This window comes from Limanda limanda, chromosome 6 (assembly GCF_963576545.1).
Source record: "Limanda limanda chromosome 6, fLimLim1.1, whole genome shotgun sequence".
NCBI lineage: Eukaryota > Metazoa > Chordata > Actinopteri > Pleuronectiformes > Pleuronectidae > Limanda > Limanda limanda.
This window is the reverse complement of record NC_083641.1, coordinates 30,631,794-30,650,049: the sequence shown is the minus strand read 5'-3', so window position 1 is coordinate 30,650,049 and position 18,256 is coordinate 30,631,794. Positions and strand designations below refer to the sequence as shown.

At 47.1% G+C, this 18,256-nt stretch overlaps 1 protein-coding gene across 2 annotated transcripts; it reads left to right on the top strand.

Moving 5' to 3' along the window:
* The first annotated feature begins 21 nt into the window (after positions 1 to 21).
* Positions 22 to 16,422, top strand: abcg1 (ATP-binding cassette, sub-family G (WHITE), member 1). Of its 2 annotated transcripts, none has more exons than XM_061073831.1 (15): positions 22 to 81; positions 4,714 to 4,954; positions 7,436 to 7,553; positions 9,058 to 9,190; positions 9,419 to 9,469; positions 11,250 to 11,395; positions 12,221 to 12,344; positions 12,654 to 12,768; positions 12,862 to 13,007; positions 14,178 to 14,276; positions 14,362 to 14,530; positions 14,614 to 14,714; positions 15,273 to 15,431; positions 15,511 to 15,629; positions 16,194 to 16,422. In XM_061073831.1, exons 1-15 carry the CDS (start codon positions 22 to 24, stop codon positions 16,420 to 16,422), a joined length of 2,010 nt encoding a protein of 669 aa, XP_060929814.1. The 2 variants fall into 2 exon arrangements, with proteins under 2 accessions (XP_060929814.1, XP_060929813.1); XM_061073830.1 differs by having other exon boundaries at positions 14,175 to 14,276.
* Positions 16,423 to 18,256: the final 1,834 nt, after the last annotated feature.

The window sequence follows — 18,256 nt, the reverse complement described above, 5'->3', positions numbered from 1 at the left end:
GAGAGTGGATGTCTCTCGACCATGACCTGTCTGACTGCCTGGTCCGTCCACAACCCCAGTGAGACCAACTCCATCATCATGGTGAGTACAGACACACACACACACACACTGACACACACTGACTCACACTGACACTCACTGACACACACTGACTCACACTGACACACACTGACTCACACTGACTCACACTGACACACACTGACTCACACTGACACACACTGACACTCACTGACACACACTGACACTCACTGACACACACTGACTCACACTGACACACACTGACTCACACTGACACACACTGACACACACTGACACACACTGACAATCACTGACTCACACTGACACACTCACACACACTGACTCACACTGACTCACACTGACAATCACTGACTCACACTGACACACTCACACACACTGACACAAACTGACTCACACTGACACACACACACATACTGACTCACTCTGACACACACTGACACACTCACACACACTGACACAAACTGACTCACACTGACACACACACACATACTGACTCACTCTGACACACACACACACAGTGACTTGATGATGACGTTGATGAAGATGAATGTCAGCAGTGTGTGTGTGTGTGTGTGTGTGTGTGTGTGTGTGTGTATGTGTCCGACAGTTACCTCCTACAGCAGATTATCAGCACACACACATGCACGTCTCTCTGTAGTTGTGGGGACACTCATTGACATTATACCTTCAGTAACTGGAAGCTAAACCACAGAACCTCACCTGGGGTCTCATGTAGAACCGTGGTCTGGACCTGGTCTGACTTGGACCTGGTCTGACTTGGACCTGGTCTGGTCTGGAACTGGTCTGACGTGGACGTGGTCTGGGGTCTCATGTAGAACCGTGGCGTTCGCACTAAGCGGGCCTGAAACGTGCGGACGCCACTTCTCACGCCAATGTTGGGATTTAATAAAAACAAACTTGACGGGAACATTTGCGTATTTCAACGCAAACTCTGACCTGATGCGTACGAACGTTTTGGAGACGCAGACGTGAGGAGGTGAACTGAAGCAGATTATTGATCCACTTCATCATTTACATTAAAACCAACAGTTTAGTTTTGAATTAAAAATATATAAAACAACTTACAGCAAATTACGTTCAGATTCGATTAGACAGCGGAGTTACGGAGCCGAGTCATTAATAGTTTTTATTAATATCTTCACACTGTGCGTGTATCATCGGATCACTGCAGTGAAGTGACTGAGCCACAGAGCGACCTGGAGATCACTCACAGGAAGTGACTGAGCCACAGAGCGACCTGGAGATCACTCACAGGAAGTGACTGAGCCACAGAGCGACCTGGAGATCACTCACAGGAAGTGACTGAGCCACAGAGCGACCTGGAGATCACTCACAGGAAGTGACTGAGCCACAGAGCGACCTGGAGATCACTCACAGGAAGTGACTGAGCCACAGAGCGACCTGGAGATCACTCACAGGAAGTGACTGAGCCACAGAGCGACCTGGAGATCACTCACAGGAAGTGACTGAGCCACAGAGCGACCTGGAGGTCACTCACAGGAAGTGACTGAGCCACAGAGCGACCTGGAGGTCACTCACAGGAAGTGACTGAGCCACAGAGCGACCTGGAGGTCACTCACAGGAAGTGACTGAGCCACAGAGCGACCTGGAGGTCACTCACAGGAAGTGACTGAGCCACAGAGCGACCTGGAGATCACTCACAGGAAGTGACTGAGCCACAGAGCGACCTGGAGATCACTCACAGGAAGTGACTGAGCCACAGAGCGACCTGGAGGTCACTCACAGGAAGTGACTGAGCCACAGAGCGACCTGGAGGTCACTCACAGGAAGTGACTGAGCCACAGAGCGACCTGGAGGTCACTCACAGGAAGTGACTGAGCCACAGAGCGACCTGGAGATCACTCACAGGAAGTGAAGGAACCTTCAGTCCCAGAGGAGCTGAGGATCCACTGATGTGAAGGAACCGCTGCGATGCTCTAAATCAATAAATACTGTTGTGACTCTGGAGCGTGAAGCTACAGATGGAAGCAGGTGAATGGAAGCACGAGGAGGAAGTGAGGGTTCAGTGATGTCTGATCTCACACAGTGTGTTATCCACATCTCACACATTGTGTTATGTGATGTCTGATCTCACACATTGTGTTATGTGATGTCTGATCTCACACAGTGTGTTATGTGATGTCTGATCTCACACAGTGTGTTATCCACAGCAGCAGCAGCAGCAGAGTATCAGTGTATTTTCTTTATTAGTGACATCACTGCTGTCCCCAGAAGTCGCTCTCCACCTCCACCTCACTAACAGACACCTTGATGTCAGAAAGTTTCACTTCCTCTTCACATCGCTTGATGCGGTGACTCCGTCAGGACTCACGGTGGAAACCCATTGGTCAGCAGCATCATTTAATATTCACGCCGTGCTTTGCGTTGACCATTTATGGTTGAAAGTGGGCGTGTGGAGGGCGGATTTGGAGGCAGATCCACGTACGAACGTTTCCAAGTGGACTGTGATTTTTAAAGCGAACATTGCGTTCATGTGAGCGTGCGCACGGTTTTACAAATCGGAATTATCTTATGCGTACGCCATTTCCGGATTTTGTACGTACGTACACTTTTAGTATGAATCCTACGCACTCTTTTATAAATGAGACCCCAGGAATCTTCTCTATCACAGTTTTCTGTTCATCACTGAGTTCCCTGCAAACAGGTTCTGATCAGATCATCAGCTGCTTTGAGTTTGAAAGAGCAGGAGCTGAGTGTGTGTGGAAAGGTTCCTCTGTGTGTGAACAGGTTCCTCTGTGTGTGAACAGGTTCCTCTGTGTGAAAAGGTTCCTCTGTGTGTGAAAAGGTTCCTCTGTGTGTGAACAGGTTCCTCTGTGTGTGAACAGGTTCCTCTGTGTGTGAACAGGTTCCTCTGTGTGAAAAGGTTCCTCTGTGTGTGAAAAGGTTCCTCTGTGTGTGAACAGGTTCCTCAGTGAGTGAAAAGGTTCCTCTGTGTGTGAAAAGGTTCCTCTGTGTGAAGAAGTTCCTCTGTGTGTGAAGAGGTTCCTCTGTGAGTGAAAAGGTTCCTCTGTGTGAAGAGGTTCCTCTGTGTGTGAAGAGGTTCCTCTGTGTGTGAAGAGGTTCCTCTGTGTGTGAAAAGGTTCCTCTGTGTGAAGAGGTTCCTCTGTGTGTGAAGAGGTTATAACTTATATGTGTGTGAAGAGGTTCCTCTGTGAGTGAAAAGGTTCCTCTGTGAGTGAAAAGGTTCCTCTGTGGGTGACGAGGTTCTTCTGTGTGTGAAGAGGTTCCTCTGTGTGTGAAAAGGTTCCTCTGTGAGTGAAAAGGTTCCTCTGTGTGTCAAAAGGTTCCTCTGTGAGTGAAAAGGTTCCTCTGTGTGTGAAGAGGTTATATGTGTGTGAAGAGGTTCCTCAGTGAGTGAAAGGGTCCTCTGTGTGTGAAAAGGTTCCTCTGTGTGAAAAGGTTCCTCTGTGTGTGAAAAGGTTCTCTGTGTGTGAAAAGGTTCCTCTGTGTGTGAAAAGGTTCCTCTGTGTGTGACGAGGGTTCCTCTGTGTGAAAAGGTTCCTCTGTGTGTGAAAAGGTTCTCTGTGAGTGAAAAGGTTCCTCTGTGTGTGAAAAGGTTCCTCTGTGTGAAAAGGTTCCTCTGTGTGTGAAAAGGTTCTCTGTGAGTGAAAAGGTTCCTCTGTGTGTGAAAAGGTTCCTCTGTGAGTGAAAAGGTTCCTCTGTGTGTGAAAAGGTTCCTCTGTGTGAAGAGGTTCCTCTGTGAGTGAAAAGGTTCCTCTCTGTGTGAAAAGGTTCCTCTGTGTGTGAAAATGTTCCTGTGTGTGAAAAGGTTCCTCTGTGGGTGACGAGGTTCCTCTGTGTGTGAAAAGTTCCTCTGTGGGTGACGAGGTTCCTCTGTGTGAAGAGGTTGTTCTGTGAGTGAAAAGGTCCCTCTGGGTGAAGAGGTTCCTCTGTGAGTGAAAAGGTTCCTCTGTGTGTGAAAAGGTTCCTCTGTAGGTGAAGAGGTTCCTCTGTGTGTGAAAAGGTCCCTCTGGGTGAAGAGGTTTCTCTGTGAGTGAAAAGGTTCCTCTGTAGGTGAAGAGGCTCCTCTGTAGGTGAAGAGGTTCCTCTGTGTGTGAAAAGGTCCCTCTGGGTGAAGAGGTTCCTCTGTGTGTGAACAGGTTCCTCTGTGTGTGAAGAGGTTCCTCTGTGAGTGAAAAGGTTCCTCTGTGAGTGAAAAGGTTCCTCTGTGTGAACAGGTTCCTCTGTGTGTGAAAAGGTTCCTCTGTAGGTGAAGAGGTTCCTCTGTGTGTGAAAAGGTTCCTCTGTGTGTGAAAAGGTTCCTCTGTGTGTGAAAAGGTTCCTCTGTGAGTGAAAAGGTTCCTCTGTGTGTGAAAAGGTTCCTCTGTGTGTGAACAGGTTCCTCTGTGTGTGAAGAGGTTCCTCTGTGTGTGAAGAGGTTCCTCTGTGTGAAGAGGTTCCTCTGTGTGTGAACAGGTTCCTCTGTGTGTGAACAGGTTCCTCTGTGTGTGAAAAGGTTCCTCTCTGTGTGACGAGATTCCTCTGTGAGTGAAAAGGTTCTCTGTGTGTGAAAAGGTTCCTCTGTGTGTGACGAGGTTCCTCTGTGAGTGAAAAGGTTCCTCTGTGTGAAAAGGTTCCTCTGTGAGTGAAGAGGTTCCTCTGTGAGTGAAAAGGTTCCTCTGTGGCCCTCAGAACACCAACGGGCCCCCGGACCTGATGCTGGACCCCCGGACCGTCTGCCTGGACGAGGTGGTCACTGAGCGACCGCGGGGGGGATGTCAGACGCCCCTGCTGCAGCGACACCTGAAGAAAGTGGACAACAACCTGATGGAGGTCCAGAGGTTCTCCTCGTTACCACGGAGACCGGCGGTCAACATCGAATTCAGAGACGTCTCCTACTCCGTCAGAGAGGGACCCTGGTGGAGGAAGAAAGGTACTGCACAAGAATCTGAACACGTAGTTCTTAGCGGAACAGGGGGTTCATTCATAAAACAGTGCGTGAGATTCATACTAAACTGTACGTGCACACAAAAGCCCCAAAGGGCGAACGCTCAAGAACATTCAGATTTATTAACCACGTCCACCTGGAAAGGTTCCCACGTGGATCTGCCTCTTACTCCGCCCTCTACACGCCCACTTTCAACTATAAATGGTCAATGCAAAGCACCTCATGAATGTTAAATTGTGCTGCTGACCAATGGGCTTCCAGCGTGATGACAGTCACTGCATCAAGCGATGAGAAGAGGAAGTGAAACTTTCTGACACTGACATGAGGTGTTTGTTAGTGAGGTGGAGGTGAAGAGGGGTTTTATAGGACAGCAGTGATGTGATTAATAAATAAAATACACCGATACATATTTATTTATTTAATCGGACTGATGACCTTTCTCTATATTGTGAGTGAGAGCTCTGTGCGCCTGGCGGCTCCGTCACATTCGAACCAGTTTGTAACTTCATGTTTAAAGTGTTTATACATCAAGTTTTGAGGAGTTCCTGATGGTGAAGATGTGAGGAGACATGTTGTTTGTGTGTGTGTGTGTGTGTGTGTGTGTGTGTGTGTGTGTGTGTGTGTGTGTGTGTGTGTGTGTGTGTGTGTCTGTGTGTGTATGTGTGTGTATGTGTGTGTATGTGTGTGTGTGTGTGTGTGTGTGTGTGTGTGTGTGTGTGTGTGTGTGTGTGTGGATCATCTGATGTAATCTGTTTATCTCTCTCATGCTGTTAATAGCCGCAGGTCAGTTTATCACCGTCGACAGAAAATAAACCGAACCAGAAGCAAACTGCTGTTTAGCATTTGCACATTTACAAGATTAGTTATTTATACGAAGTTTGTCAGTGCAGCCGGCTGCTGGATGCATGAGGTGACAAATAAACCAAAAGGTTGTGAAACAGATTTATGTGATGTCATGTAAACCGCCTTAAAAAGAGATGAAGTGAAACACTGATGTGAACAGAAAACCTCGTATCCTGTTTCAGCTTTTCACAACAAAAGAGACAAAGAAAAGACCAAGAACAAAAAGTTCAGTCAATGAAATCTGATCTGACCAATCATCAACGCCTTCAGATCAACGCCTTCAGAGGTGACGTGATGATGTCATCTGTGACATCACAGCAAACAATAATCAAATTAATTGAAACACGAACAATTAAAATAATGAATACTATGAAAAATAACAAGAATAATAAAATATTCCAAATAATAAAAAATATTCAAACAGAAACGCTGTCATAGATCTGAAATATTTGCAACAATAAAAAAACAAACATAAAGAAAATACAGGGAAATGTTAAAAAGACAGGATAATGTTAAAAATAGAAAATGAAAACAAACACACATAGTTAGAATAATCCCTGACAATAAAGGTCCATAATGGTCAGATGAACCCGTTGATCCGTGCACGCTACCCGAGCACGAGCACACTGTGCACTCCGTGCACGTACGTGCACGTCGGGGTTGGGGAGTTAATGAGACGCTGGGAACAGATCAGGTTCCTCTGAGCCTGAAACTCTTTGTTGCTCCTCAGATTAAACAGAGTTTCACTCAGAGCACTTCACACCCGCTCACCCATTGGTTCTCCCTCCTGATGCATTGTGGGTGTTCCTGGACTGCACATGTGGCTCAAGGTTGAAGAGGTCACTGCAGGTCACTGTCTTTAATCCCTGATTGGTTACAGAACAGGTCACCTGACAGTCAATACTGAGGGTTGAGATGACCATCTGGAAACCACTTAGAAAACACATTATGTAGATGTGCTGCCATCTTGTGGTGATGACGTCATTCACAGTCAGAGTCTCAGCAGCAGTGATGGAGGAGTGAAGGTGTGGTATCGAGGTCCCGCCCACACGCTCTCAACCAATCAGGAGTCAGTGTCAGCTGTCAATCATCACGTCTCAGCCTGTTTTCATGTGATCAAATAACTGATTCATCCAAACTGATCAGAAACTTGAACCAACATCAGAGAGAGAAGAACTGATGCGACAGAAACATCTTTACAAACATTTATTTAATGTGTCCTTTTATTTTTTATTTTCGCTCCTGTCCCATCTGCTAACGTGGAGGAGGTTTATGACCTATAGGGGGCGATCCCGAGGGTTTGGCTTCAGTTTTGGGATCTGTGTTTACACTTTGTTTTACAGTGTAGGTTACTGTCGGTCAGTGGATTTAATCTGATGATCTCATTAAACAGCGTTGAATCTTCATCAGCAGGTTATTTTCATCCTCCTCTTTGGTTTCCATGGTAACCCCATTTATACAACTAATACGAATGATGAATGATCGATATTCTCCAGCTTGTATACAGAATCTCCTTCAGTGTGTGTGTGTGTGTGAGGTGAAACCTGATTGGTGGATGTGAGGACAAAGGCTCGTCCTCTCAGTCTGGGAACCTTCGCACTCTTTGTTTCTTTCCTGTCTCAGGTTACAAGACTCTGCTCAAAGGGATTTCTGGGAAATTCACCAGCGGGGACCTGGTGGCCATCATGGGGCCCTCAGGAGCCGGGAAGTCCACACTCATGAATATCCTGGCCGGCTACAGGTGAGGTCATGTGACTCCAAGTCTCACCTGAAACCAAAAATAAATAAGATGCAAGGAAAACTTAATAAGATCACTGGTAGGAATCAGTCATCACATGATCCGGTCCAGTATCAGTGATCCGGTCCAGTATCAGTGATCTGGTTCTGTATCAGTGATCCGGTCCAGTATCAGTGATCCGGTCCAGTTTCAGTGATCTGGTTCTGCATCCGTGATCCGGTCCAGTATCAGTGATCCGGTCCAGTATCAGTGATCTGGTTCAGTATCAGTGATCCGGTCCAGTATCAGTGATCTGGTTCTGTATCAGTGATCCGGTTCGGCATCCGTGATCTGGTCCAGTATCAGTGATCCGGTTCTTTATCAGTGATCCGGTCCTGTATCAGTGATCCGGTCCAGTATCAGTGATCCGGTCCAGTATCAGTGATCCGGTCCAGTTTCAGTGATCTGGTTCTGTATCAGTGATCCGGTCCTGTATCAGTGATCCGGTTCTGTATCAGTGATCCAGTCCAGTATCAGTGATCTGGTTCTGTATCAGTGATCCGGTCCAGTATCAGTGATCCGGTCCAGTATCAGTGATCCGGTCCAGTTTCAGTGATCTGGTTCTGTATCAGTGATCCGGTCCAGTATCAGTGATCCGGTCCAGTATCAGTGATCTGGTTCTATATCAGTGATCCGGTCCAGTATCAGTGATCCGGTCCATTATCAGTGATCCGGTCCAGTATCAGTGATCTGGTCCTGTATCAGTGATCCGGTCCAGTATCAGTGATCTGGTTCTGTATCAGTGATCCGGTCCTGTATCAGTGATCCGGTTCTGTATCAGTGATCCGGTCCTGTATCAGTGATCCGGTCCAGTATCAGTGATCTGGTTCTGTATCAGTGATCCGGTTCTGTATCAGTGATCCGGTCCAGTTTCAGTGATCCGGTCCAGTATCAGTGATCCGGTCCTGTATCAGTCATCTGGTTCTGTATCAGTGATCCGGTCCTGTATCAGTGATCCGGTCCTGTATCAGTGATCCGGTTCTGTATCAGTGATCCGGTTCTGTATCAGTGATCCGGTCCAGTTTCAGTGATCCGGTCCAGTATCAGTGATCCGGTCCTGTATCAGTCATCTGGTTCTGTATCAGTGATCCGGTCCTGTATCAGTGATCCGGTCCTGTATCAGTGATCCGGTTCTGTATCAGTGATCCGGTCCAGTATCAGTGATCCGGTCCAGTATCAGTGATCCGGTTCTGTATCAGTGATCTGGTTCTGTATCAGTGATCCGGTTCTGTATCAGTGATCCGGTCCAGTATCAGTGATCCGGTCCAGTATCAGTGATCTGGTTCAGTATCAGTGATCCGGTCCAGTATCAGTGATCCGGTTCTGTATCAGTGATCCGGTTCTGTATCAGTGATCCGGTTCTGTATCAGTGATCCGGTTCTGTATCAGTGATCCGGTCCAGTATCAGTGATCCGGTCCAGTATCAGTGATCCGGTCCAGTATCAGTGATCTGCTGTGTTTTGAACAGGGAGACGGGGATGAAGGGCACGATCCTGATCAACGGTCAGAGCAGAGACCTGCGCTCCTTCAGGAAGGTTTCCTGTTACATCATGCAGGACGACATGCTGCTGCCTCACCTCACCGTGCAGGAGGCCATGATGGTACCACCAGACACTCTGTAGAACCACGTTCTCCTAGACCTCATGTTCTGATCCAGAGTCAGATTCCAGAACCAGAGTCTTGTACCAAAGTCCTGAACCTTAGTCCTCAACCTTTGTCCCAAACCTTAGTCCAGGACCTTAGTCCTGAACCATAGTTTTGAACCTTAGTCCTGAACCATAGTTTTGAACCTTAGTCCTGAGCCAGAGTGACGTCCTCTTGTTTTTCAGGTTTCAGCGAACCTGAAGCTGCAGGAGAAGCTGGAGGCTCGCAGAGAGATGGTACGTTTTACACCGCTGGCTGATTCCTGGTGTGAATGAAGATCTCCGAGGTGAAACACAAGTTCTGGAGCCTCATTTAAAACGTACACATCTTTCAGACCCTATTGAGTGCGTTAACCAAACCAAACTATCATAGACGAATATGTTGAGCATAACTTGTGCAGAAGTGAGGAGCTGAACTGAAGCAGATTATTGATCCACTTCAACATGAACATTAGTTCTAAGTTCTAAGAACCTTCAACTTTAAAAACACACAAACAACTTAAAGAAAATGACAGTAAAACAACATAAAATAAGTAAATAAGAAACAGAAGCGAGTGATTCATATTTTTTAATAATATATTTTATTACACTTTACAAAAATAAATAAACTGTTCACCTTCAAACTTCTTTTTCCACATAATGTCCCAGAGTGGAGGTTACGATCCATTGATGTGTGAAGTAATCTGATTACTGTAGATACATAAGTAGTAGGGACAGGAATCCGAGGGACCTCCCGATACGATTCTTAGGTGGCGATTCGATATGTATTGCGATTCGATAATAAGATTTCTTGAGATTTCTTTTGGTTATTTTTTTTTTTGAACACCGGACCCTGGAAAACAGTTGAATCATACCTTCAAATACAACACTGTCCAATTCACTTGGAGCTTTCCAAGTTTTATTTCAAGTTTTAATTCCTAAATATTAACATTAACTTAATGACTGCCGGGCAGCCAATGGAGAAAATAAATAAAAATGTGCCCTATTATTATATATATATATATTATTATATAGCCCCTGTCAACTGCACTCAAACTGACAGATTAATAAATGTATGACACTTAGGCTACTTTTAAACAATAAATAAAAAGTAAATTAATTAGAATGAGTAAAAGTAACGGATCGACAGACCCCCCCCTTTTTGTTGTTTTATAGCGGTCGCCTGATAGTGACGTGGGGGGGGTCAAGCCTTCTGATTGGGTGAGGATGAGTCGCAGTGGGAAGGTAAAAGTGGGAATACCGTGAAGGAAGGAAGGAGTGAGGAGAAGCCGGTGAGACGGATCTGAAAGCACGTGGTCGTCGAAAGGTGGAGGCAGTGAAATCCCTCGGGACCACCGGACCTCGGGACCACCGGACCTCGGGACCACCGGACCTCGGGACCACCGGACCTCGGAGACGGAGAAGAAACCAAGTCAGCGCTTGCCGGTCGAGCTGACTCACTCCCTCACTCACTGACGGACTGGTGCCATCTTTATTTTCTTAAATGTTTTGAAGTGGACTATTTGTCCACTAGCTGCGCTTCCAGCCGGAAGGAAATCATGAACGAATAGATAGCATTGTGACATCTGTAGGATTTCAAGCGGCAACGTATTTTTCCGCCTTGAATAAAATAATTAAAAGTCGGCTACAGACCAAATCACAGTAGTTATCCATCCCTAATAAGTAGTGTGTGATAGAAGCACTGACACCGGAGGAGGAGGAAACGAGTGTGTGGTGACTGTGATGGTTTCCTGTCCCATGATGATGACTCATCATATAGATTCTATAGATCTGTGATCTTGGATCTTTGTGTTGGACTGAATCTAATATTCATGAGGTGATTTGAATGTGGGCGTGTGGAGGGCGGACTTTGATCCACGCACACAGGTGTCCAGGTTGGCTGTGATCTTTAAACGGACGTGGCCTTCAGGTGTGCGTGATCATCGAGAATCCTTTTTTGCGTACGCTACTTTCGGCTTTTGTGCACTTTATTATAAATCCAAGTTTGATAAATGAGGCCTCTGGTTTCTGTGTTTAGGTCCAGGAGATCCTGATGGCTCTGGGCTTACTGGACTGTGCTAAAACCAGGACGTCTCACCTGTCGGGGGGGCAGAGGAAGAGACTGGCCATCGCTCTGGAGCTCGTCAATAACCCTCCGGTCATGTTCTTCGACGAACCCACCAGGTCCGAGCTGCTGAGGGTCGAGAGGTGGCTCTCGCTGGCCCTCGTGGTGGACTTTATTCTGGGCCCTAATTCTGGTCCTAGTCTTAAGTTTTAGCTTTTAATTCTGGTCTTGGGCTGTGTGAAGTTCACATGTTCTCCCCGTGTGCGTGGGGTTTCTCCACAGTCCAAACCCATTAAAGTGGGTTTAAGTGAACTGGAGACTATAAATGAACCACAGGTGTTGATGGTAGTTGGTGGTTTAGATGATAGACGGGTTCTGGTCTGGTCCGATCAGCGATGTTTCTCTAGCTCTTTGTTAAACTGTCGAGCGTTTCATCAGTTTTTTTTCTTCTCATAGTTTTTGTTGATCCAGGTGCATTCTTCAGAATCATGCTGTCTACAACAGCCAGTCCCAAACTTCAGAATGCCACGGCCCAATTTGAAAACTGATAAATTTGTGCGGCCCACCCACACTTTGAATCACAACTATATGATCCACACACAGGACTAGATGCATATGCAGTGCAGCTCCAATAACGGGACAAACCAAAAGTCTCAAAAGTCCAAAAATTGTTTACATTAATCAATCCAAAACAATAAGTGCAAATAGTGGATTGTTAAACACAAGTTGTTGCTGTTCGTTTAACAAAGAACTTACACATTACATTTCACAACAATTATATCAGCAAGAAGAAAAACACATCTGCGGCTAAACCAAATATACTTTTTTATTCATGCATTTTTTGATGACTTCTCACGGCCCACCTGCAGTGGCTTCACGGCCCACCAGGGGGCCGCGGCCCACACTTTGGCCCTATTAAAACGACCTGTCTGCCTCTGTCTCAGTGGTCTGGACAGCTCGTCCTGCTTCCAGGTGGTGTCTCTGCTCAAAGCTCTGGCTCAGGGAGGACGAACCGTCATCTGCACCATCCACCAGCCCAGCGGCAAACTGTTCGAGCTCTTCGACAAGGTAACTGAACCAAGACGCTGCAACTTGGTCCACAGCAGAACACCAAGGGTCTGACAGCCAGGGACAGAAGGACAAGTCCTGATCCTGAAGAGGACGAGTCCTGAATCCTGATCCTGAACAGGACGAGACCTGATCCTGATCCTGAACAGGACGAGTCTTGATCCTGATCCTGAACAGGACGAGTCCTTTTTTTCAATAAAAACGGAAAAATCTGTTTACTAGGTTAATTATTAATGTGTGTGTGTGTGTGTGTGTGTGTGTGTGTGTGTGTGTGTGTGTGTGTGTGTCTGTGTGTGTGTGTGAATTCAGTTGTACGTCCTCAGTCAGGGTCAGTGTATCTACAGAGGAAACGTATCCAGTCTGGTTCAGTACCTCAGAGACCTCGGACTCAACTGTCCCACCTACCACAACCCTGCTGACTTCGGTAAGGAACCCCTCAAATTAACACACACACACACACACACACACACAAACTTACAAACACACAAACCCTCTCCGTGGCTCCTTGGTCTCTCAGTGATGGAGGTGGCGTCCGGGGAGTACGGGGATCAGATGGTGCGCCTGGTAAAGGCGGCTCACGACAGGAAGTGTGAGAAGAATTATCAGACGGAGCTGAACATAGAAACAAACCTCCACCCATTCCTGTGGCAGCGCACAGAGGAGGTACGAAACAAACGCACCCCAACAACAACCTCTCCACTTCTTCAACATCGAAGACATTTATTTTGAAAAGATTCCTGAAATGTATGTTCAGATCTGTAAATGAGGCAATATATAATAATAATGATCTATTCTGCAGAAATCTGACAACTGGATAAATGCTGAACACGTTTTCAGATTCAAATGTTTCTATAAATCAAACTTTAAGCAAACCCCCAGTTGAAAGAATAAAGTTTTCAGACATGAACATAAGTCGGCCATGTTCCTCACATGCTCCTGACATGTTCCTCACATGCTCCTCACATGCTCCTCACATGCTCCTGACATGTTCCTCACATGTTCCTCACATGCTCCTCACATGTTCCTGACATGTTCCTGACATGTTCCTCACATGTTCCTGACATGCTCCTCACATGTTCCTGACATGTTCCTCACATGTTCCTCACATGCTCCTCACATGTTCCTGACATGTTCCTGACATGTTCCTCACATGTTCCTGACATGCTCCTCACATGTTCCTGACATGTTCCTCACATGTTCCTGACATGCTCCTCACATGTTCCTGACATGTTCCTGACATGTTCCTCACATGCTCCTCACATGTTCCTCACATGTTCCTGACATGTTCCTCACATGCTCCTCACATGTTCCTCACATGTTCCTGACATGTTCCTCACATGCTCCTCACATGTTCCTGACATGTTCCTGACATGTTCCTCACATGTTCCTGACATGTTCCTGACATGTTCCTCACATGTTCCTGACATACTCCTCACATGTTCCTCACATGCTCCTCACATGTTCCTCACATGTTCCTGACATGTTCCTCACATGCTCCTCACATGTTCCTCACATGTTCCTGACATGTTCCTCACATGTTCCTGACATGTTCCTCACATGCTCCTCACATGTTCCTCACATGTTCCCACATGTTCCTGTTTGAACGAGTCGGACCCGACAACCTGCTGCTGCTCCACAAACACCAACTACACAACCTGTCCAGACGATATTTTAACAAAGCTCACGTCTGAAAACAGTTTGAGTCCTCATGTCCTCATGTCCTCATGTCCTCATGTCCTCATGTCCTCTGGCTTCAGTTGCTTGACTTTGTAATTTGGATTTGCAAAAGCAAGTTGTCGACTCAACATTATTAAAAAGCTTGTTCCTCAGGAGAATTCTTCGTCTGAAGGTTGTCACAGTTTCTCAGCCAGCTGCATGACCCAGTTCTCCATCCTGTTCAGGAGAACTTTCCTCAGCATCCTCAGAGACTCAGTGAGTGTGAACAGCAACACCTGGTGGTCAGGTAAGATGACTGCAGCCACACCTGTGAGTAAGAGTGTTCTCTTCGGTGGAACAGGTGCTGACTCACCTGAGGATCTCGTCTCACATTGGGATCGGCGTTCTGATTGGTCTTTTGTATCTGGGAATCGGTAACGAGGCCAAGAAGGTTCTGAGTAACTCTGGGTTCCTGTTCTTCTCCATGTTGTTCCTGATGTTTGCAGCTCTGATGCCCACAGTCCTCACATGTGAGTCACCTCCCTCTCGTTCTCACCTTCTGCTCAACAAACTCTTTCTGGTGTGAGATGATGTCGTCACCTTCTCTGTTCAGTTCCTCTGGAGATGGGAGTTTTTCTGAGGGAACACCTGAACTACTGGTACAGTCTGAAGGCTTACTACCTGGCTAAAACCATGGCAGACGTCCCCTTCCAGGTAAATAAGACAAAGGTTGGTTCGTTGGTATATAGATATATCATTATATATCTCTATATATAGAGCGAGAGCCCTCTGGTCCAGCATCAGTCTCTCACAAATATCTTCTGGAGGAAGGAGGAAAAATTCACAGACACAATCCAGAGTCTCGAAGAAGAGTGAAGCTGCTGCAAAGAGGGGACCAGCTCCATATGAATGCCTATGGATTTAGAATAAGTCATAAAGGCTCCTGTAATATATATATATATTATTTGTGGGTCCAAATAACAAAGATGTGCACTGGGCGACGTGTGCCGACCGGCTGCGTAACTGTAATCTTTTAGTACATAGAACAGATGCAGAAAGGAAGGGAGCAGGTCGAGAGAGGATACATCCTATGATTGGCATGACTTTGGTCGTTTCCCAATTATATATATATATATATATACCTACCTATATATACATATATATAGTTGTGTTTGCAATGATAAGGATGTCCCCCTCCTGTAGAATTTCTCCCCTGTGATCCTAAACCCGATGGAGAGCTAACGTCCAGGTCTCGTGTCCCCGGCGCTGCAGGTGGTCTTCCCGCTGGTTTACTGCAGCATCGTGTACTGGATGACGGCTCAGCCTCCGGATGCCGGACGCTTCTTCCTCTTCCTGTCTTTTGGGGTCCTGACCTCCCTGGTGGCTCAGAGTCTGGGTCTGCTGATCGGAGCCGCCTCCACCTCCCTGCAGGTCACTTCACCAGAGTTCCCCCCTGTGACCTCACTCTCTTCACCCGCTGACTTCACTCAGTTCTGTTTGTGTCCTGCAGGTGGCGACATTTGTGGGTCCAGTCACGGCGATCCCGGTGCTGCTGTTCTCTGGATTCTTTGTCAGTTTCGACACCATCCCCTGGTACCTGCAGTGGATGTCCTACATTTCCTATGTCAGGTGGGGGGGCTGTCTAATCAAAAAACATTCTGTTCAGGATCAGGGGTCCAGGGCCCCGGGTCCAGGGTCCAGGGTCCAGAGTCCAGGGTCCAGGGTCCAGGGTCCAGGGTCCAGGGCCCCGGGTCCAGGGTCCAGGGCCCAGGGTCCAGGGTCCAGGGTCCAGGGTCCAGGGCCCAGGGTCCAGGTTCCAGGGTCCAGGGCCCAGGGTCCAGGGCCCCGGGTCCAGGGTCCAGGGTCCAGGGTCCAGGGTCCAGGGTTCAGGGTCCAGGGTCCAGGGTCCAGGGTCCAGGGCCCAGGGCCAAGGGTCCAAGGGTCCAGGGTCCAGGGCCCCAGGTCCAGGGTCCAGGGTTCAGGGTCCAGGGCCCCGGGTCCAGGGTCCAGGGCCCCGGGTCCAGGGTCCAGGGTCCAGGGTCCAGGGTCCAGGGCCCCGGGTCCAGGGTCCAGGGTTCAGGGCCCCGGGCCCCGGGTCCAGGGCCTCTTTGCTGGTTCAATGAGTCTAAAAGAGACTTATGGCGATCATCTCCATGTTTTGACTGAATCTCCTGATCCGGCCTTGTTTGTCAGATATGGTTTTGAGGGCGTCATCTTGTCCATCTACGGTCTGAATCGAGGAGATCTTCACTGCGAGGAAGACGAAACATGCCACTTCCAGAAGTCCGAGGCCATCCTGAAGGAGCTGGACATGCTGGACGCCAAACTCTACCTGGACTTCATCGTGCTCGCCATCTTCTTCTTCTCCTTCAGGCTCATGGCTTACTTCGTCCTGCGGTACAGGATCAGCGCTGAGAGGTAGACGAGGAACACGATGAAGAGTCACAGTGGAAGATCTGAGCTGGAGGCCACAGTTAGCGTGAAGCCGTACAAACACAGAATCTGCTTTGGCTTTAGAACCGAGTTCAGGTCCTGATCGGGAGCTGGTCTCCTGGTTCCACTCGGCCTGAAGGACCAAGCACAGACTCGACACGTGTACGACTCAAAGTCTGAACCTCGACTTTTATGTAACTTTAGCTGATTGTTGGGGTCAAAGGTCAAAAAGACAAAAAAAACTGTTTCTGACGCTGTTTATAAATAAAGAGACAAACAATTGATTGACCTAAGAGTTTTATTATGATTTGTTATATTATTGTGATTTTATCATCAGTGACTGTATATAAAGATGACCAGCAGGTGGAGTCGCACACCTGCTGCAGTTTCACTTCCTCCTTTTTTTTTTTTCTTTTTACATATTTGACATCAACATCTCATTTCTACAAATGATTTTATATTTGTTTCAACAAGAGTCATTCAACAAATATTTGTTTATCTAGAATCAGACCCAGTCTCGGATAAAACTTTAAAGCAGGACTCAGTTAAACTGATATAATCATGAGAACCAAACCCATAACTTTTCAAAATAAAATCTCTGTAATGTTTCAAGACTCTAGTACTTGGTACCGTGCTGTGACCGGATCGGGTCCAGTCCACATCCAGGACCTGGTCCAACTTTAGAGACCAGCCCCCACCCCACTCCGCTCTGCATCGACCAATCAGCCGCTCCCTCTCAGTGAGGGACAGCTGTCACTCAACATCATCTGGACTGTTTCCTGTCCCGCCTCCTAAACGCTGGAACCAGCTCCACATGGACATCAGGACAGGAAGTCCTCACATCGTCCTCCAGACTGAAGACACTTCTCTTCAGACCACACCTCGGATAAAAAATAAAATATGGATATATTTAGCAGCACTTACATGTTGCACTTTGTAGTTTGGCTTCTTGAAGCAAATGTTACCTTCTTGATTCTTGTTGTTCTGGTTTGTTCCTCATGGTTGATGCACTTATTGTGAGTCTCTGGATAAAAGCATCAGCTCAATGTAGTGTGATGTAAAGTGTGTTTGCGAACGTGAACGTGTCTCTGAGGATATCAGAGACATTTGGACTTGGTTTCTGGTCACTTGATGACACCACAGGAGCAGGATGGAGGCTTTCATGTTTTACTCTGTTGTTTTAATACATTTAAAGAAGTTTCTACAGTAACTTCAGGCTTCAACACTGTTTACCCCTGAAACTCTAGAAGTGTTTTGTGGACTCAGACACTTTAAGCTGCTTCACACCTGAACTCCTCAGTTCTCTGGCTCTTCTCTGGAGGATCAGAGTCACTTTCTGTTTGTATCCGGGTGTTTGGCTCTCAGGGTGAACCAGCTTCTACTCCAGGTCTTTGCTGGGTTTAACAAAATAACAAAATCCATAGTTGTGTTGTAACCGGCCTTAAGTGGCAGGATCTCACCCGGTTCTCATGAAGCTCAGGACCAAGGAGGACTTAACCTGCACAGTGATCAGCTGATTGTGGGCGTACCTAAATATCCAATCAGGTCGGGTCGGTCATCCAGCAGCTGTCAAACTTTAAAAATCCCTTCTCCTCTCTTCCTCAGTCAGCCATCATTCAGCGACTCCTGCAACCCCTCCTCCTCCTGTTCGATGCTCTGCTCCCCCCCTTCTAATCCTGAAGACATCTCACAGGGGGCTAAAATACCAAAGACTGTAAAACATTCACATTCTTCTGTGCGTTTGTAAAAATAAATATTGGTAAATTGGAAACCAAGTCTCTCCTGATTGAACTGATGTTCGGTCCGACTGTGACAGACACGTC